This window comes from Panthera onca, chromosome A3 (assembly GCF_046562875.1).
Source record: "Panthera onca isolate mPanOnc1 chromosome A3, mPanOnc1 haplotype 2, whole genome shotgun sequence".
NCBI classification, from domain to species: domain Eukaryota; kingdom Metazoa; phylum Chordata; class Mammalia; order Carnivora; family Felidae; genus Panthera; species Panthera onca.
In genome coordinates this window covers 88,419,767-88,442,800 of record NC_138341.1, presented here as the reverse complement: position 1 = coordinate 88,442,800, position 23,034 = coordinate 88,419,767, and the positions used below count along the sequence as shown (strand labels likewise).

At 36.9% G+C, this 23,034-nt stretch overlaps 1 protein-coding gene across 9 annotated transcripts in view; it reads right to left on the bottom strand.

Annotated features, from left to right (window-relative positions):
• Positions 1–23,034, bottom strand: part of CCDC138 (coiled-coil domain containing 138) — a 125,276-nt gene that overhangs the window by 26,158 nt on the left and 76,084 nt on the right. For 7 of the 9 annotated variants that reach the window (XM_060610340.3, XM_060610295.3, XM_060610279.3 and 4 more), the window contains one exon: positions 8,171–8,347. The exons of the other annotated variants lie outside the window; for them this stretch is intronic. In XM_060610340.3, the coding sequence (XP_060466323.1) occupies positions 8,171–8,347 (177 nt within the window). The remainder of the gene's footprint in view (positions 1–8,170; positions 8,348–23,034) is intronic. 9 annotated transcript variants of the gene reach the window in all.

Sequence of the window (23,034 nt, the reverse complement as noted above, 5' to 3'; positions counted from 1 at the left end):
CGTGTGCATGTACATATGTCAGGTAAGCATTAGAGGGTAGAATAAAATGGAGTAAGGGGGATAAGGAAAGTGCATGGGGCTCAGTTACATAGAACAAAGAAGGACTCTCTGAGGATGTGATATTGGAGCAGGGACCCAAAGGCATGGAGGTAAGCAAGCCTTGCCACTATCTGGGAGAAAAGTATTGCAGGTGGGAGGATCAGCTGCAAAGACCACTGAGGAAGGAGCAAGTCTGACAATTGGTGAAAGTGGTAAGACATGAACTGAAAAAGGCAGCCAGAGGCCAGACCTTAACAGGCCTTGTGGGTCATTTCAAGAATCTCACCTTTTATCTGCAACAAGAAGCTACTTAGGGAGTTCTTACACTTATGTTTTTCAAGGGAGTGACATACACTTTGGTGGAGGCACAGAGAATGCAGTGAGAAGAGTGGCAAGGGGGGAAGCAAGGAAATCAGTGAGAAACTACTGCAGTAGTTCACATAAGATATGATAGTTTGGCATCGGATGGTAGTAAGAATCATAAAAGTACCTGGGGAAAATGAAACAATTCTGAAGATGGCTGGAGATGGATGGCTGCACAACAATGTGAATGTACTTAACACTAACAAACTATATACTTAAAAATGGTTAAGATGGCAAATTTTATGATATATGTATTTTACAATTAAAAAACTATTTCAAAGAAAATGAACTAAAACTGATATGTAAGTGGCATTTTGGAAATGCTTTAGAAAAGAGAAAAAAAAAGACTGCTTTTCACCTGTCCCCGATTAAACTTGAAATAAGATGTCTACAGAGGCAGTCTTCAGCCTCCAAACATTATATCTGGAAACCCCCCAGACTACCTCCTGTAGTTAGACTACTGTGCAACAACCACTGAGAAGCTCAGAAAGCCAAAGTTTCCATGTCAGCAGCGCTGCTGTCTTAGCTGGGCAAATGGGCTACCTTCACCCATTCAATGCACTATACTGAGTAGCAGGTAGATGGATTTAAGAGTAGGGAAAGAAGGAGCAAAGAGCTGAAGTGGTAGGGAGGATGGAGTCACATAAAGAAAAGGGTATGGGGTGTAAGAGCTGCCTGAATTATCCATATCACCATACCCACCTATATACTCAATTCTTACGTCTCTGAACTACGAATTATTAGAAAAAATCATTTTGTAAAACATAAACAACAAAGTAAATGAATAAACAATTTTGTAACTGCCTTTTTGACTTCCCTGTTCTTTTTCTTTTGTTATTTTACCTACTTTTTACTCCATGTCATTCTCACAATCTGATAAATTTTCTTTTGATCCAACAATTCTACTTCCTAGGTATCTATTCTTCTTTCTAGGTATCTATACAATTCAAATAAGCTCCCACATGTGCAAATTTGTTTTTGTATAAAGAAGCACTGTTTGCATTAGTAAAAGCCTAGACAACCCAAATATCTGTGAAAATTAATAAAAGGAAATCTCATTTTGAATGGGGTCAGAAGGCCAGCAGAGGGCGCTCTCATGCCCTAACACTTGTGATCAATTGCAGACCCAACAGAAAGAGATATACCTTGCACATGGATACTACTTTACTAAGCCAGGAGGTGGAAGAAAGGTTTCCTCCTTCCACAGCAAAAGCCCAGCCAAGGAGAAATGGTCACAACTCAGTAAATGAAACGCCCCTTTACTTCCAACTCCCAGTTTACTCAGATGAGCTTTTTGTTTATAACAGCCCTCCCACCCATCCACCCTCCCAACCCCCCAACCACCACCACCACTTTCTTGTATTCAGAGGAGTCCTTTGTTCTCTGGTCTTGCCTGTGGTTTTCTGGTAGCTTGTTTGTTCTGTATTTCAATTCTCTGCTGTTACCAAATAAACCCATTTTTGCTGATAGAATTAACTGGTAGTTTTATTTTTTAAGGTTAACACATCTATCAATGGTCATCTTAAATGAATAAGTTTTCATTGAAGAAACTCTTTATGTACTAATACAAGATCTCTAAGATGTATTTTTCATAACACATATAGTATGCTAACATTATTTTGAAAAAAATGAAGAACTGGCATGTGTGTGTGTATGTAGAGAGACATGGTACACCTATGAAATAATTTGGAAAAAGCTAGTTAAATTGCTTTCTCAAAGGAAGGAAAAGAAGACTTTTCACTTTTGTACCTTTGAAATGATTAGCTATGTGAATGTGTTTTCTTTTAAACAATAAATGCAGTGTTGAAAAAAATCCTTAAGTTAAATACCCAGAGAACTTTTATTAAAAAAAATAAATAAATAAAAATAGTATATTCATTATCTGTACATTTAATTATTTATTTGATTTCTTCTTGGCTTCCTCTATCATACTAATTGGCAGGTGGGATTTTACTCCCTAACATAGACACTGGTTTCTTTTGTTGTCACAAAATATTGAAACAAGTTTCCTCAAGACAGGCTATATATAAAATAAACCTAAACCTGACCAAAAAAGGGCTCATTGTCATCTAGCATTACACTAGGAAATCCAGGCTTAGATCTAAAAAAAAGAAAAAAAAAAGATTCTCTTATAGTGTCAGACGAGGAAATGGAAACATCATTAAAGCAATTATGCAACTTATAATATAGCTATAAATCTGACAGCATTCAGAGACCACTATCATATGTAGAGCTACATGTGAACATCAACTGACTCTTAAGTAGACTTCAAAAGGTCATGCAAGGGTCTACTAGGTTAGTTCCCTGTGCCACATATCCCTCATGGGGCTGGCCACAAACTACTTGAAAGCTCTTTGATGGTGGGATGGAAGACCAATGAATTGATTTTCTTATCAAATTTCATACAAACTTCCCACAAGAAATGTCTTAATAAATGGTAACAATAATAAATGAGTATTACATAAATACATAGTACATGAATATAATGAAAATAAGCAAAAATAAGGGCTATGCAGAAATATACCCAAAAAAGGTTCATAATATGACATTCAACAAAGTGGAATAGAAAGGGAAAGCTTCAGGAGTTCTGGATTTTTTAATTTTTAAGTTTATTTATTTATTGGGGGGCAGGGATGCAGAGAGAAAAGAAGAGAGAATATCAAGCAGGCCCCATGCTGTCAGCACAGGGCCTTATACAAGGCTTGATCTCACAAACTGTAAGATCATGACCTTAGCTGAAACTAACAGACACTTAACCAAATGAGCCACCCAGGATATTCCCAGGGGAATGAAAGTCCCCACGTCTCACTAATGGGCAACAAGGCCCTTCTGAACAAGTGCCAGACCCCATCTTCTGATTCTTCTACTACTCTGCTTCAGCTACACTGACTTCCCTGCTGTGTCTTGAAAATCATACCTAATAACTAATACCTACCCTAACGTCTTTACTCTAGCGGTTCCTGATCCCTAGAATAGTTTCCCGAACCTCTGCATGGCTAACTCACTTACCATTTTTATAATTCTATGATAGTAGTATTATTATCATCCCAAGTATACCAGGAATTTGACAAAAGTCAAGTAGACAAGAAGTTCCACGTTGACAGGGACTTACTTATCTTGTTCTCTGCTGTATCCCTAAGTGCCCCACTCAGTGCCAGGGATAAATGTGCAGTCTACAGACAGATATTTGTTGAATGAAATAAATCTGTATTTTCTAATCTTTCTATAATCAATATGCACTTCTTATAAAACAAAGTATGCATATTATGATTGCAACTATGTAAAAAAACACATATCAGGCAATATGCAAACTATGTGTTATCAAGGTGGTGGAATTAAGAGGGGTGTCAAATTCTTTTAGACTTAAAAAATTATTATATATTCTTCAGTTATTAAAAACAAATCTTCCCATGGTGTTTTGTTATAGAGAACATTCTTTCATTTGAAAGCTTGTAACGGAGAAAACAGGTTATATGCATGAGGGATTCATGACTAGAAACATGGGTGTGTGCATGCTAAGTTGGTACACTGTTGGAAATATCACATATATCATTTCATTGAAATTACCCTTGCTTTTATCTCCTTAAGAATAAAAACATAATAGAATGACAGCAAGAAGGGAAGAAATAATATTGCCCAAATCAAGAAAAATCAAACTGCCAATGAAAAATAGCACCAAACTAAAAAATATAAACACATAATTTCTAGATCCATAGAATAAATTTAATGCATGTAGCATAGTCCAAAGTATTTGATAATTCTGTGCTATCTTTATTATATTTTTTACACATATTCACAATTTAAACAGAACTCAAGTATATTTCTTTGCAAAATACCCTAATATTTTCCTGTATTTTGGTATTTTAGACAGATAAACAGAGATTGATACAACTAAATGTACACTAGAATTTAACCATGTTAAACAATGAAAAAGAAAAGAAATACCCAACATCATAAAAATTATTCATGGAAAAAAAGAGAGAAAGTAATATTCATATGAAGTAAATGTAGGTATCTTTGGATAGTAAGACTTTTTTTCTAGCTTGTAGTTTTCCAACTTTGTATTATTTTTGTAATAAAAATAAACTTCAAAAAGTATCTGCAAAATATACTCAAAAACATTATTGCCATTCAAGTGTTAAATGGTAGCATGTTACCTTAGACAAGGCAGTTTTAAGCCACAAAACAGAGTGAACTAAATAATACAAATACAAACTTAAATCCCTCTATTTAAACTAAGTCTGACAAGAAAAGGAAAGTATTCTTTGAAATAAAATAAGACTCAAGTTCTTACCCAGCTAAACCCAGGTAAATGAATAATAGCTTTTAACCACTGACAGGAAAAAGAAAAAAGAAACCACAAAGTAATTTTCTAAAAGCAACATTACTAAGTTATTATATGATATACACTCACACCCAAAAGAGATATTATCAGAAGCACTCAATCTTAAAAAAAAAAAAGTATTCATAACATGTGTTGAGGTAAATCAATGTACCGATCTCAATTTATACTCAAAGAAATGCATTTTAAAATAGATCTAGGGGTGCCTGGGTGGCTCAATCGGTTAAGTGTTTGACTTTGGCTCAGGTCATGATCTCACAGTCTGTGAGTTTGAGCCCCTCTGTGCTAACAGCTCAGAGCCTGGAGATGCTTCAGGTTCCGTGTCTCCCTCTCTCTCTGCCCCTCCCCGGCTCGTGCTCTCTCTCTCTCAAAAATAAACATACATTTAAAAATTTTAAATAAAATAGATCTAGATTTTAAAAAATGCATTTTACCAGCTTTCAAAAAACAGTTAATACTTAAATAGCATAACATTTCTCATATCTGAAAAGATGAATCTGGGGGAAGAGCACAAGGGTACAAGAGAAAAACCATCAACTATAGCAATACAAACTATATCGTGGCTTAATATGAAATATCAAGTAGAGATGGAGTATCCTATTGCTCCTCAAATTACTGTGGGTCAGCACCAGTCTGAGATTTCCAATCCAGCACAGAGAATATAACACACTTTAACAAAATACGGTTTAAAATAGTTAAACAAAGAGGCTATTACACTGAAGAGCTCTCATGGTACCCTACCTAAACAAATCAAATTCTAAAGCAGTCAATGTGCTTCAATCTAAGAAAACAAAACCCAAGAAAAACTACTCATCAACAGTCAACTAGATTTTCTCAAATCTAGGAAAATGAACCTCAAGAAAAACTATCATCACGGCCAAATAACTAAATTTTCCCAAACAAAGCAAACATTTAAGTTAAAACCAATTAAATAATTTTTTTTTGTTTTGTTTCCCTGTCTTTTCTATTAAAACCTCTGTCCTAGGCCCCATAGGCAGAGCACATGTTAATCATTTCAGATTTGGTGCTCCCCACTAGAATTGGTGTTTGCTCAAATAAACTACTAAAATTTATCTTTTTACAATACCATTAAAAAACACTAGAAATGAAATAAAACAAACATACAAAATAAGGGTCCAAATGTATTTTTTAAATGTTTATTTATTTATTTTTGCATAAGCAGGGGAGGGACAGAGAGAGGGAGAGAGAGAATCCCAAGCAGGCTCTGCAACAGCGCCGTCAGCGCAGAGCCCAGCACGGCACTCAATCTCACCAACCCTGAGGTCATGACCTGAGCTGAAATTAGGATGGACCTAAGCCAACCAGACACCTCACAAGTCCAAATGTTTTAAATTATAATTGAGTTTGGCATACAATTAGTAACTTGACAACTACTACACAGGTTTTGAACACTATTTCTATACTAACCTGTGTTAGAGAACCAGTACTAAGCACTTTGAGTACTCCCAGGCTAGAGCTTGGTCCACTGACACCTTCCTCCAGCCTTTCTCCAAAGCCCTAAATGGACACTGAAGGAAGCCATAAGGTTCAGCAAGTACTGCAAACACAACACTTGAAATATGTCATCATATTGGCACAGAGCCCAACACAGGGCTAGAACCCATGAACCATGAGATGAACCAGAGCTGAAGTCGAATGCCTAACCAACTAGGCCACCCAGGCACCCCAAAGGTTTACTCATTTCTAACCTTCCAACAGTTTCCCACCACTAAAAATGACATGTTTTTCTAGCACTCCGCATAAGAAATTGCTTTATTTACTCAATTTGAACAAGAAAGGATAATGCTGGATTTGAGAATAATTTGAAAAAAGGAAAACATGAGTGAATGAACTGAACATCTGTTGACTTTTTATCTACTATATTTCTCCAAATATGAATGTTACAGTGCCATAAAGTCATTTTACCCAAGTAGGCCCACTATTTCATAAAATTATATTTAGTTTTCCTTTGGATGCAAGATTTCATCTCTGTTAGAAATGTTCACACAGAGTTGTTTCTAATAAACAGACATTTGCATCTGGTAAAATTTTTATTCTCTTCATTAAGAAAAATCCTGTGAAACTTAACTGTAAATCTACCCACTTTAAACAAGTAATCTTGGGTGGCTGTGTCTCATTTTACGAATTTTTCATTTTTTGCTCTATACATTACATTAGTTAATCAAGATACAAAACCCTGAGATTACTTATCTAGGTAGCTAGACACCCAATAGTCAAAAATGGCTAAAAATATTAAATATGTCAGAGAAGACTTGACATTTTGCAGCAGGAAAAAAGCCTCTGGAAAACCTAATCACAGTGCAACAGTAGAATTGTACCTTGTTACATCTAGAATCAGACCTGGTTTCAAGTCTAAGTCCTACCTCTGTCTCACTGTGGAACCATGGACAAGTTACCTAATTTTTCCAGGCCTCAGTTTTTCTATACAGGCCCTTCACAGGGATGTTGTAAAGGAAAAAATGAGAAAGTATACAAAGTAAATTGAAAATGTGAAGCCATACACTGAATGTACCTAGTTAGAAATATAACTATAGTTTATACCCAGCTCTTAGGAATTCGCCCACAAGCAGCATCAAATTCCACAGACTGCTTACTACCACACTGAGCAATGTCTTTCCAGTTTTAGTTTCCACCTTCTGAAAGGCATAAACATTTCATTTTTAGAAGTACTGTAGAAGGAAGAAGGAATAGGGAAGAGGAAAAACTAAAGTGAAAAAGAATTACTGAGGCAAAATGGTTGCTTGTTACAAGTCAAGGGGTTACTTGAGGTTCAAAGAGCAATACCAACAAAAGCAAATGAAAATATTTATGTTCAACATCCCCATATATATCAGGGCTAAATTAGGAACCATCAAAATAGTAAGTTTGAAGAACTTGTTATGCCAATATAAAAACCAAAAAGGTCAAATAAATCCACAGACTACAAATGTTACAAATATGCATGAAAAAGAGTACCCATTTATATAGATAAGTGCTCCCCCAACCCCCAAACTCCAACAAAAACAGTAAGGTTGAAGAGGCAATGAGTAGCTTTGTCATTACTCTCACTTTAGATGGAGATACACTTGAACATCTACTCCCTTTGAGCAAACAGAGAATACAGGGTTACATATGTCAGAATGATTAGATGGGAGAACAGACAGAGAAGCTCGAAAACATGACTAACAATGCAGAATATATCTATATAACTGAAACGACTGAATATTGGAAATTGTACTTAGTGGAAATCTAGACACATAACTCCTAGTAATGTTATTAATGACTCTACTATACAGCTGCCAAAAGTACATTAAACCATTTCTATTATAAAATACAGTATGTCTATGTAGAGTTATACATTCAGAACACATGAGGAGAATAATCTTACTGTCCTTTCTTTGTGTATCTAAAAACTTTAAAACTTACTAGATTCCACTGTCATCTGAAGCAAACTATCAATGACATTGGAGAGGAGTCCTTTACTGGATATTCTTAGATGATTTAGTATTACTGGAACAGCTTGATACTCCAAAAACAAGATTTTTCCTTCATCTGTCTTCAAGTCTAAACACAGAGAATCAAACGCCTGAGCCAGGTAGTCAGCTGAAAAAAAATACATAAAATCAACTGCTGTTATCAGTCAGGAGTGTAGTTGGTAATCAAAAAAAATAAAAGAAAATAAAAAGAAAATACCATCACTTAAATTCAAAAGGGAGAAAATAGATTTGAGGAGGGGAAGATGGCGGCATAGGAGGACGCTGGGCTCACCGCGTCCTGCTGATCACTTAGATTCCACCTACACCTGACTAAATAACCCAGAAAACCGCCAAAAGACTAGCAGAACGGATTCTCTGGAGCCAAGAGCAGACGAGAGGCCCACGGAAGAGGGTAGAAGTGCGGAGAGGCGGTGCACTCTACACGGACTGGCGGGAGGGAGCCGGGGTGGAGGGGCAGCCCTCCAGCCAAGCAGAGGCCCCGAGTCTGGCTTGCAAAAGCAGAGGGGCCGGACGGAGTATGTTCGGACAGCAAGCGGGACTTAACATCTGCTCCGAGAGCCTGAGGGCTGGAGGACAACAGGAGGGAGAGTTGTTGAGCCCCGGACAACAGAGCTCAGCTTGGCTGGGAACAGAGGCGCTCGCCAGTGCCATCTCCCTCGCCCATCTCCCAGCCAAAATCCCAAAGGGAACCAGTTCCTGCCAGGGAACTTGCTTGCACCTCACAAACACCCAACGTTGTGCTTCTGCGGATCCATCCGTCGGGTCTCACTCCCTCCCAGTGCCGCAGGGCCCCTCCCGAAGCAGATCACCAAAGGATAAACGAGCTGAGCCTGCCCCTCCCGCCCCTGTGCACCTTGCCGATCCACCCCAGCTAATACACCAGATCCCCAGCACCACAAGCCTGGCAGTGTGCAAGTAGCCCAGAAGGGCCACGCCACCCCACAGTGAATCCCACCCCTAGGAGAGGGGAAGAGAAGGCACACACCAGTCTGACTGTGGCCCCAGCGGTGGGCTGGGGGCAGACATCAGGTCTGACTGCTGCCCCACCTACTAATGCAAGTTACTCAAGACAGCACAGGGGAAGTGCCCTGCAGTTCCGCACCATTCCAGGGACTATCCAAAATGACAAAACGGAAGAATTCCCCTCAAAAGAATCTCCAGGAAATAACAACAGCTAACGAACTGATCAAAAAGGATTTAAACAATATAACAGAAAGTGAATTTAGAATAATAGTCATGAAATTAATCGCTGGGCTTGAAAACAGTATAGAGGACAACAGAGAATCTCTTGCTACAGAGATCAAGGGACTAAGGAACAGCCAGGAGGAGCTAAAAAATGCTATTAATGAGCTGCAAAATAAAATGGAGGTGACCACAGCTCGGATTGAAGAGGAAGAGGAGAGAATAGGTGAACTAGAAGATAAAATTATGGCAAAACAGGAAGCTGAGAAAAAGAGAGAGAAAAAATTCCAGGAGAATGAGGGAAGAGTTAGAGAACTAAGTGATGCACTAAAGAGAAATAATCTATGCATAATTGATATTCCAGAGGAGGAAGAGAGAGGGAAAGGTGCTGAAGGTGTACTTGAAGAAATCATAGCTGAGAACTTCCCTGATATGGGGAGAGAAAAAAGCATTGAAATCCAAGAGGCACAGAGAACTCCCTTCAGACGTAACTTGAATCGATCTTCTGCACAACATATCATAGTGAAACTGGCAAAATACAAGGAGAAAGAGAAAATTCTGAAAGCAGCTAGGGATAAACGTGCTCTAACATATAAAGGGAGACCTATAAGACTCGTGACCGATCTTTCTACTGAAACTAGGCAGGCCAGAAAGGAATGGGAGGAAATATTTAATGTGATGAACAGAAAAATATGCAGCCGAGAATCCTTTATCCAGCAAGTCTGTCATTCAGAATGGAAGGAGAGATAAAGGTCTTCCCAAACAAAAACTGAAGGAATTCGTCACCACTAAACCAGCCCTAGAAGAGATCCTAAGGGGGATCCTGTGAGACAAAGTACCAGAGATATTGCTACAAGTATGAAACCTACAGACATCACAATGACTCTAAACCCATATCTTTCTATAATAACACTGAATGTAAATGAGCTAAATGCGCCAACTAAAACACATAGGGTATCAGAATGGATAAAAAAACAAGACCCATCTATTTGCTGTCTACAAGAGACTCATTTTAGACCAGAGGACACCTTCAGATTGAAAGTGAGGGGAGGAGGGCGCCTGGGTGGCTCAGTCGGTTAAACGTCCGACTTCGGCTCAGGTCATGATCTCACGGTCTGTGAGTTCGAGCCTCGCGTCAGGCTCTGTGCTGACAGCTCAGAGCCTGGAGACTGTTTCAGATTCTGTGTCTCCCTCTCTCTCTGCCCCTCCCCTGTTCACGCTCTGTCTCCCTCCGTCTCAAAAATAAATAAACGTTAAAAAAAAAATTAAAAAAAAAAAAAGAGAAAGTGAGGGGAGGGAGAACTATCATACTACTGGAAGGCAAAAGAAAGCTGGAGTAGCCATACTTATATCAGACAAACTAGACTTTAAATTAAAGGCTGTAACAAGAGATGAAGAAGGGCATTATACAATAATTACAGGGTCTATTCATGAAGAAGAACTAACAATTATAAATGTCTATGCACTAACTACGGGAGCCCCCAAATATATAAAACAATTACTCACAAACATAAACAACCTTTGATAAGATGCGGTAATTGCAGGGGACTTTAACACTCCACTTACAGCAATGGATAGATCATCTAGACACACGGTCAATAAAGAAACAAGGGCCCTGAATGATACATTGGATCAGATGGACTTGACAGATATATTTAGAACTCTGCATCCCAAAGCAACAGAATATACTTTCTTCTCGAGTGCACATGCAACATTCTCCAAGATAGATCACATACTGGGTCACAAAACAGTATACAAGAATTGAGATCATACCATGCATCCTTTCAGACCACAATGCAATGAAGCTTGAAATCAACCACAGGAAAAAGTCTGGAAAACCTCCAAAAGCATGGAGGTTAAAGAACACCCTACTAAAGAATGAATAGGTCAACCAGGCAATTAGAGAAGAAATTAAAAAATATATGGAAACAAACGAAAATGAAAATACAACAATCCAAACGCTTTGGGATGCAGCAAAGGCAGTCCTGAGAGGAAAATACATTGCAATCCAGGCCTATCTCAAGAAACAAGAAAAATCCCAAATACAAAATCTAACAGCACACCTAAAGGAAATAGAAGTAGAACAGCAAAGACAGCCTAAACCCAGCAGAAGAAGAGAAATTAAACAAAGATCAGAGCAGAAATAAACAATATAGAATCTAAAAAAACTGTAGAGCAGATCAATGAAACCAAGAGTTGGTTTTTTTGAAAAAATAAACAAAATTGATAAACCTCTAGCCAGGCTTCTCAAAAAGAAAAGGGAGATGACCCAAATAGATAAAATCATGAATGAAAATGGAATTATTACAACCAGTCCCTCAGAGATACAAGCAATTATCAGGGAATACTATGAAAAATTATATGCCAACAAACTGGACAACCTGGAAGAAATGGACAAGTTCCTAAACACCCACTATTCCAAAACTAGAAAGCTTGAACAGACCCATAACCAGTGAAGAAATTGAATCAGTCATCAAAAATCTCCCAACAAATAAGAGTCCAGGACCAGATGGCTTCCCAGGGGAGTTCTACCAGACGTTTAAAGCAGAGATAATACCTATCCTTCTCAAGCTATTCCAAAAAATAGAAAGGGAAGGAAAACTTCCAGACTCATTCTATGAAGCCAGTATTACTTTGATTCCTAAACCAGACAGAGACCCAGTAAAAAAAGAGAACTACAGGCCAATATCCTGGATGAATATGGATGCAAAAATTCTCAATAAGATACTAGCAAATAGAAGTCAACAGCATATAAAAAGAATTCTTCACCATGATCAAGTGGGATTCATTCCTGGGATGCAGGGCTGGTTCAACATTCGCAAATCGATCAACGTGATACATCACATTAAAAAGAAAAGAGAAGAACCATATGATCCTGTCAATCGATGCAGAAAAGGCCTTTGACAAAATTCAGCAACCTTTCTTAATAAAAACCCTCGAGAAAGTCGGGATAGAAGGAACATACTCAAAGATCATAAAAGCCATTTATGAAAAGCCCACAGCTAACATCATCCTTAATGGGGAAAACTGAGAGCTTTTTCCCTGAGATCAGGAACACAACAGGGATGTCCACTCTCACCGCTGCTGTTTAACATAGCGTTGGAAGTGCTAGCATAAGCAATCAGACAACAAAAGGAAATCAAAGGCATCAAAATTGGCAAAGATGAAGTCAAGCTTTCGCTTTTTGCAGAGGACATGATATTATACATGGAAAATCCGATAGACTCCACCAAAAGTCTGCTAGACCTGATACATGAATTCAGCAAAGTTGCAGGATACAAAATCAATGTACAGAAATCAGTTGCATTCTTATACACTAACAAGGAAGCAACAGAAAGACAAATAAAGAAACTGATCCCATTCACAATTACACCAAGAAGCATAAAATACCTAGGGATAAATCTAACCAAAGATGTAAAAGATCTGTATGCTGAAAACTATAGAAAGTTTATGAAGGAAATTGAAGAAGATATAAAGAAATGGAAAAACATTCCGTGCTCATGGATTGGAAGAATAAATATTGTCAAAATGTCAATACTACCCAAAGCTATCTACACATTCAATGCAATCCCAATCAAAATTGCACCAGCATTCTTCTCGAAACTAGAACAAGCAATCCTAAAATTCATATGGAACCACAAATGACCCCGAATAGCCAAAGTAATTTTGAAGAAGACCAAAGCAGGAGGCATCACAATCCCAGACTTTGGCCTCTACTACAAAGCTATAATCATCAAGACAGCATGGTATTGGCACAAAAACAGACACATAGACCAATGCAATAGAATACAAACCCCAGAACTAGACCCACAAACGTATGGCCAACTAATCTTTGACAAAGCAGGAAAGAATATCCGATGGAAAAAAGACAGTCTCTTTAACAAATGGTGCTGGGAGAACTGGACAGCAACATGCAGAAGATTGAAACTAGACCACTTTCTCACACCATTCACAAAAATAAACTCAAAATGGATAAAGGACCTGAATGTGAGACAGGAAACCGTCAAAACCCTAGAGGAGAAAGCAGGAAAAGACCTCTCTGACCTCAGCCGTAGCAATCTCTTACTTGACACATCTCCAAAGGCAAGGGAAGTAAAAGCAAAAATGAACTACTGGGACCTCATGAAGATAAAAAGCTTCTGCACAGCAAAGGAAACAACCAACAAGACTAAAAGGCAACCAACGGAACGGGAAAAGATATTTGCAAATGACATATCGGACAAAGGGCTAGTATCCAAAAGCTATAAAGAGCTCACCCAACTCCACACCCGAAAAACAAATAATCCCGTGAAGAAATGGGCAGAAAACATGAATAGACACTTCTCTAAAGAAGACATCCGGATGGCTAACAGGCAAATGAAAAGATGATCAACGTTGCTCCTCATCAGGGAAATACAAATCAAAACCACACTCAGGTATCACCTCACGCCAGTTAGAGTGGCCAAAATGAACAAATCAGGAGACTATAGATGCTGGAGAGGATGTGGACAAACGGAACCCTCTTGAACTGTTGGTGGGAATGCAAACTGGTGCAGCCGCTCTAGAAAACCATGTGGAGGTTCCTCAAAAAATTAAAGATAGACCTACCCTATGACCCAGCAGTAGCACTGCTAGGAATTTACCCAAGGGATACAGAAGTACTGATGCATAGGGGCACTTGTACCCCAATGTTTATAGCAGCACTCTCAATAGCCAAATTATGGAAAGAGCCTAAATGTCCATCAACTGATGAATGGATAAAGAAATTGTGGTTTATATACACAATGGAGTACTACGTGGCAATGAGAAAAAATGAAATATGGCCCTTTGTAGCAACGTGGATGGAACTGGAGAGTGTTATGCTAAGTGAAATAAGCCATACAGAGAAAGACAGATACCATATGATTTCACTCTTATGTGGATCCTGAGAAACTTAACAGAAACCCATGGGGGAGGGGAAGGAAATAAAAAAGAGGTTAGAGTGGGAGAGAGCCAAAGAATAAGAGACTCTTAAAAACTGAGAACAAACTGAGGATTGATGGGGGGTGTGAGGGAGGGGAGGGTGGGTGATGGGTATTGAGGAGGGCATCTTTTGGGATGAGCACTGGGTGTTGTATAGAAACCAATTTGACAATAAATTACAAAAAAAAAAAAAAAGAACGAAAATGGATATTTGGAAAAAAAAAAGGGGGGGGGGGGAACAATAATTCAATGACCAGAGATTGCTGCTGAATTTAGAATCAGTTAGGATTCAAATGCTTCAAAGGAAGAAAAAAGAGGAATTACACTATGATAGGGTAAATTTCCTTCATATTTTAACACTGAATTAATAATATCTATTTCTTTTTATTATAACAGTTGATGTTTAATAGTAAACACCACAAGTAATGTTTATTTTCAATATCTGATAACTACCATATGCTTCCAAATCTTAAAACAGAGCCCTATGTGGGGCTCAAACTCAAGACCTGTGAGATCATGACCTGATCCGAAGTCGGACATTCAACCGACTGAGCCACTCAAGTGCCCCTAGAGATTGTGTTTTTTATCGCTATGTATTTACTTACTTCAAAATGTAACTTTATGCAAACTGTTAAAGGACTATTTTTGTCTCTTAATAAAGATTAAACAGCCACTGAAAGACTTCAGAAGACTGAATATGCTTTGGTGTTTTACTTTTTTGTGATATACCTGCCATTAACACAGTAAAGTTTTCTCAAGGCCAATATTATGATGACACCCACTAGATCAGACTCCCTGGAACTCTCCTAAAGATGTTCTACAGATGACTGGGAAGCTTGCAAAGCCAGAACTGAGACTAATTTAACCAGAATCAATGCAAATGAGATAGTAAGATACTTATATTGTTATACTCCAATACACCAAACCCAATCAGTACTCTTACAACAATTTTACATTGCACTTTTAAATGTATAAGAATATTTCAGTTTCCTAAACTCAATATACTATTGAAAGAAAAAAAAACTGTTCATGCTGTTCAAATACTAGTGAGTTTTCTCCTGAGATTTGTTTAAAGAAGGCTCAAGAGTACTTTGAAAATATGAACAGAAAATATGACAGAATCTATCCATTAAAATTTACTGTCTTCGGGGCACCTGGGTATCTCAGTTGGTTGAACATCCGACTTTGGCTCAGATCATGACCTGGTTTTGAGTGCAAGCCCCACATAGAGCTCGCTGCTGTCAGCTCAAGGCTCACTTTAGAGCCTCTGTCCCCCTCGCTCTGTCCCTCCCCCACTTATTCTCTCTTTTTTTTCTCTCTCTCAGAGATAAACATTTAAAAAAATTTACTGTCTTCTGGCTGATGTGTTACATTTCATATTTGCTGCATCAGTTTACATACACTAAAGATGTAATTTAAGATCCTAATTATTAAGAATAAGAAGCTGAGGATAACCTGTGTGAAATACCTATGAAAGAATTAAAATACATACACATTAAAATACATATGAAAGAATTTTGAGAAATTAAAATCTGTGCCTCTAGATCAATTTATAGTACACTCTATTCTTCCTTTCAGTAGAATTTAATTCAAGGAACACTGCCATTATTGTACTTAATTTTTGTAATTTAACAAAATAAAACACTGCAAATTACTGTGTATTTAGGTTAAGCAAAGTTGCTAGATTCTGTTCATATTTGTCTTATTTAGTAACCTACCATTATTTAGCAAAAACTCAGGCAGAAGAGTACAGATGAATCCTGAACTCAATTCTTCACAAAAACAGAAGTTTTTATCATAGTGCCACCTACTGTATTTGACACAGACTTCACTTCTCATTAATACATCATCTGAGATTAAATAGGCTAAATGCTACATGATGCAGCAAATTCGTAAACTTAAAAAATTGTCCTTTATGAATTTGGGGAGAGGAATGGTATTTGGTTATATTTAAAAAAATTTTTTTTAAATGTTTATTTATTTTCGAAGGAGAGAAAGAGCGTGAGCAGGGGCATGGCTCAAACTCACAAGCCGAGAGAGCATAACCCGAGCCAAAGTTGGACACTTAACCAACGAGTCACCCAGGCGCTCCTATTTGGTTATATTTTTTAAGTTGCCTTAAGTGAAAATTAAATTCTTATTTTAATTTCCCTAATAGTGAAGATTGTCTAAAATCAAGAAAAAATTAACTTTAAGAGTATTTAAAGAAATTTGAGTTATCAATTGTACCAAAGCTGGTTGTTGTCTTAAGTAAGCAACTAAGTATTTGGTGGTTTATTATGAACCAACAGAAATCTAATGCAGTCTAATAGACCTCAATTCTGATCTCAAGTAAAACCAACTCTTAGATGTTAAACAAAAATGTTTATGATGATGATAGCAGCTAACACTTACTATATGCCAGACTCTTTACTAAACCTTCATGTTAATTCTCATTTGCTCTTCAAAAAATTGTGGTGAAACACAGAAAAGGGACATGCCCAATGTCACATAGCTGGTGATGGGACTGAGACCCAAATGTTAGTTATCTGACTGCAAAACTGAAGTTCTTAACTACTACACTGTTCCTGTTATCTGAGAATGGCAATAATGCCTTACATTTCTTTGGGCCTAAGGTATAAATAACTACATAGTTTATAAATATATAAATCTGCATAAGTATAATAACTATGCATAATATATAAATCTGCCAAGTGTTGAGAAGGGCAGTACAGCAGAACTAGCTCTGATGCACACAACTAAACAGAAGAGAGAGTATATTTAATTAGTAAGACCAGAAATTTGTCCCTAAAATAGTTCTATCAGGTAAGATTCTTTTTTTATATATGTTTTTTAAATGTTTAGTTTTGAGAGAGAGAGAGAAAGAGAAACAGAGAGAGACAGAGTGAGAGCGGGGGAGGGGGAGAGAGAGGGAGACCCAGAATCTAAAGCAGGCTTCAGGCTCTGAGCTGTCAGCACAGAGCCCAAGGCAGGGCTCGAAACCATGAAGATCCTGACCTGAGCCAAAACTGGATGCTTAACTATCAGGTAAGATTCTTACTACCGCTTTCAGTTCTCATATCTTTATACTGATGAAATTAATGTGTACCGCAAGTTTTATTAATTAAAATGTTTTACATTGATTCCCACATCGGCATACTTAAATCTGTTAATGACACACAACATTCTACTGTCCTCATGATGATATTGTTAAAGGCCTGATTACTTAGGGTCAAGAAAAGATCTGGGTCCCTTACAAGTGCCTGACCCTCCATTTGCTCTTCTGTAAAAATGACAATACTGTCTATTTCCTAAGGTTACTGCTAGGAAAAAAATTGAAAAAAATGAATGATTACAAAAATGCCAACAACAGTTCAAGAACTTATGTCCTTCACTACTTTAATTGTGGATTTGTCAATTATTTATCCTTTATCATTATTACAAACAGCACATTAACCCCTTTGAACTTTTTCCCTTTTGAATTATTTCCTTGCAGTAAATCTTATTAAAGGTTATGATACATTTTGGTGACTCCTATAAGCAGAATGCACTTCAGAAATGGTTAAGTTACAATACAATCAAAATTGTACCTGTTTCGACTCTTAACTATAGAGAACAAACTGATTGTTACCAAAGGGGAGGTGGGTGGGGGGATGGGTGAAATAGGTGATGAGAATTAAGGAGTGCACTTGTCTTTTGAGCACTGGGTGATGTATGGAAGTGTTGAATCACTGTATTGTACACCTGAAACTAATAGAACACTGTATTTTAACTAACTGGAATTAAAATAAAAAGTTAGGGGCGGCTGGGTGGCTCAGTTGGTTAAGCATCCAACTTCAGCTCAGGTCATGGTCTTCCGGTTGGTGGGTTTGAGCCCTGCATCAGGCTCTGTGCTGACAGCTCAGACCCTATAGCCTGCTTCAGATTCTGTCTCCCTCTCTATCTGTCCCTCCCCAGCTTGTGCTCTCTCCCAAAAATTAACTTAACAGGCACCTGGGTGGCTCAGTTGGTTAAGCATCCAACTCCAGCTCAGGTCATGATCTTGTGGTTCATGAGTTTAAGCCCCACACCAGGCTCTGTACTGACAGCTCAGAGACTGTAGCCTGCTTCAGATTCTGTGTCTCCCTCTCTCTCTGCCCCTCCCCTGCTCGTGCTCTGTGTCTCTCTCTCTCTCTCTCTCTCAAAAATGAATAAAGATGAAAAAATAATAAACTTTAAAAAATTATATAAAAAATAAAAACTTAAAAAACCCATATTTCTCAAGACAGTTTTGATTTTATATTTAAATTGTAATATTTATATAAATATTACATATTAATCTTACAAGTGAACTATTGTATTGTAATTTGAAGTGCTGCATATTGAAATACTGTATTATTAAAGTCAAATATACATGCATTTTACCAATATACTTTTAGCTGGCAATGACTAAAATTGTACCTATTTCTTCTCAGCAATACATTATATTCAATCATTTTATTTTTCTGAGTGTAATGGAGAGGTTATATCTTACAGTTATATTTTATTTCAGAGAATCAGTGTAGCACAGTAAGAATGCAGACTTACCCTCTTTATGTCTCAATTTTCTCATTTATAAAATTGAGATGTTAATACTGACATCTCATAACCTTGTTATAAGGATTAAATGAGTTACTATATGTAAAGTGCTTAGCCTGTAACATAGTAAGTGCTATGTAAGTATTATTATTTCTTTGATTGTCTCAGGAGCACTTGATCTTAGGAAGTCACACAAAGGGTCAAGAGGGTGGGCTCTAGAAATGGAGAGAGGTGAGCTGAACCAGACTCTGTCAAATACTGGCTGTGTGGCCGTGACACAATTATCTAACCTCTATAAACTAGTAACAACTAATATGGGAACAATAATATTCAGAGACAATCTATAAAGGGCTTAGCATTATAGAGTTAATCACACCCAGTATTATTATCTTTTTGAACAACATATTTGCACTATCCAGTCAATGGAAACCAAGTATCTTACAGATCTATATATATTTGGGTACCAAGTATTTAATATTATGTATATTAACCAACACATTTATCTGTTTTTGTCTTTTTATACTAAATTTATCAATCTTGCAAGGGATACTTTTCTTTTATAAATAGCAAATAATCTTCTTACCAGAGTTAAGACAAGTATTCTAGGTTTTTCCTATGTGTAAATTTTTAGTTCTCCCAAAGTTTGCTGTAGCACACCATAAGACAGGTATATCTTTTATTTTGCCCTATACTTATAATCATTTCTCCTAATTGTATTTAATACATGTCATCTCTTTCCTTTTCTGGTTCTTCTACCTGGCTTGCTTTGCTGATCCACCAGCTACCTTTCAACCATCAGCCTACTGAACATGTAGAGCACCAGACAATGAAGACAAAAACCACAAGATCAAAAAGAAATAGTTCATCAGCTCTAGAATAGGATACCGATGTGAATTTCACCTTTCAGCCACTCACTTTTCTTAACATTAATTTTCTCTCCTTGAAAGTGTTCTTCAGGATAATGTTAACCTTCATAAGGCATTACACTGGTGCTTTATAAACTGTAGGACAGTGTTTCCCAAGTTGTTCTCAGAAAATTAGTGCTATATATCACTCTTCCGAAAGGATTTGGAGATTAAATAAGTTTGGGAAATATTGCATATAATATATTTGAGTTTTAGTGACTCAGAAAGCCCACTGGTAATGAAATTAAAGTATTGGCATTATTAAACTTTAGTTATCCTCAAATTTCTCAAAGGTTTTTAACTACAGACCACAACTCTCTGTTTTTTGAGTCACATCTATTATTTAACCCACAGAGCTGCTTTTCCATGACACAGACTGCTATGATGTTCTAGGAAAACATGCAGATGTCTTTTAAAGTAATAATCGAAGTATCTGGGGCCCTCTGTAGGTTCTCACTCTACTTCCCATGGAAGTTTGCACAGTTCTTAAATCTCTCAAAACTTCCACTGGAAAAATAATTTTTAATTTCAAAAAATGAATTCTGAACTATACACCTAGAAAAATGGTATAAAGATGCATATGTTAGGGCACCTGGGTGGCTCAGCGTCTGACTTTGGCTCAAGTCATGATCTCATGGTTATGGGTTCAAGCCCCACACTGGGCTCTCTGCTGTCAGCGCTGAGACTGCTTCAGATCCTCTGTCTCCTCCTCTGCCCCTCCCTAGCTCATGTACTCACTCTCTCTTTCTCTCTCTCTCAAAGATAAACATTAAAAAAAAAAAAAAAGATTATTTCCACATAGACCTAGCAGCTCTTAATATTTTGCCATAAACACTTCTATTAAAAAAGAAATAAACTGTTATAGAAAAAAGTGAACTGAACAAAAACTAACCCCAGATGTGTTTGTCACAAATGGAAAATTAGGGATAGTTTTACAACTTTAGGAAAACATATTTGTTGCTTTATGTGCTTTGTCAGTTAATCAAAATTAGGAGAGAATCATGGGTGGTAAGTTTTATACACCATAAGGCAATATATAACTTTTTTTAAAAAGTTTATTTATCTTTGAGAGAGACAGAGACAGAATGCAAGTGAGTTAGGGGCAGAGAGAGAGGGAGACACAGAATCTGAAGCAGGATCCAGGCTCTGAGCTGTCAGCACAGAGCCCAATGCAGGGCTCAAACTCACAAGCTGTGAGATCATGACCTGAGCCGAAGTCGGATGCTCAACCGACTGAGCTATTGATTAGATTTTTAATAACATACCCAACTTATTTTCAGTTAATCATACTCGTTCTGCCTGTTTTGTAATGACTTAACTGATTTTTGAATTTTGATTCCAGCTCTCAAATCTTGTCTGATGCCAAATTAGACGTAACAGATTATTTTCAATCATCAATTTATATACAAATACTTCTGGAATCTCCTATGGGATTCTTAAAAACAGCTTTAAGATATATTTCTAAGTGAATTCTGAGTGATTTCTCAGATATTTCTTTAAAAAAATTTTTTAAACCATTTCAGAATCAGAAAAAACATCTAAACAAATAATTTTTCAAATTAAACAAACAGCATAAATTGTGTATTCACACATTTAGATGAAAGATAATAAACTTATACAGTTCTTAGTTTCTTAAAATAAATTAATGGGAGTTTTGTCTAATTTTTCAACTTTCATTTTATATACTAAAGATTATACTTAAAAATATACACACTTTTCAGAAGTTATTAGCTTAGAAATTGGACAAAACTCATAACAAAAACAAGACAGTTATGAGGTGACAAGGATGGACAAGAGATACCATAATGTGAATTCTGGCTAGAAATTTTATTACCAAGTAACACACAAAGCTTAAAATTCACCACATATTGTGCCAGTATGAATGAATTGTAAACACACTGTTAACTAAAAATGGTTAACCATGTAGAAAAACATGGTATAATCTCTGTATGTTTTTCAAAGAAGATAAACCAAAAGTAATGTTTTAAGAGGTTGATATAACACCATTTCAGAACAGCTGTGACCCCAACAAATGTTTTCCTCTTGAAATAACTCACTGGTCTCCTTGTATGTCATTCTTTTCCACAGTTTCAAGCACTGGCTCATACTGTTCCCTTAGGAAAGGTCTTTCTCTTTATTTTCTGCCTATGAAATCCTACACACCCCTGACAGTCCAGTTCAAATGCTAACTGCTTATACTATATCGTCTCCTGATCCCCTCAATCATACCACCAAAAGTAATTTATCATCTCTCTTTTAAACAGAAGCACATTATTTAAACATCTGTGTGGAAATTATAAGATGAAGCAGAATTAAATATTTATAATCTACTTACCCACCAGACTCTAGTGACTTTGAAAGCACTTACGATTCCATTTTCTTAAAAAAGTGACTTGCACAAGGAAGTCACCAAATTCACTAATTGTGTCATTTCATTCCTATTGCCCTATTTTGAGGTTTTAAGTTAAAATTACTCTTTTTTATAATATATCATGATTGTTTAAAATTTATTTTTTTCAAAAATATAGTTGACATATAATGTTACATTAGTTTCAGCTGTACAAAATAGTTATTTGACATTTAAATACACTACAAAATGCTCACAATGATATTTAGATACCATCTGTCACCAAAGTTATTAAAATATTATGGACTGTATTCCCTATGCTGTACTTTACATTCTCATGACTTATTTTTTTAACTAGAAGTCTGTACCTCTTAGTCCCCTTCACCTGTTTCCTCCATCCCTCTCTGGCAACCACCAATTTGTTTTCTGTAAGTCTGTTTCTGTTTCGTTTATTCATTTATTTAGTTTTGTAGATTCCATGTAGAAGTGAAAACATGTAGTATTTGTCTTTCTCTGACTTGTTTCACTTAGCATAATACCCCTTAGGTCTATCCATGTCACCAAAAATATAAAGATTTCATTGTTTTTTTATGGCTGAGTGATATTCCTGTGTGTGGTGTGTGTGTGCACGCACGGGCACCACATCCTCCTATCAATTCATGTATCAATGAACACTAAGGTTGCTTCCTTATCTTGGTTATTGCAAATAATGCTGCAGTTAGTAGACAGGAGTGCACATATATTTTCAAACTACTTCTTTTTTTTTTTTTTCAGGTAAATGACCCGAAGTGGAATTGCTGGGTCATATGGTAGTTCTAGTTTTAATTTTTTGAGAAACCTCCACACTGTTTTACATAGTGACTGCATCAATTTACATTCCCA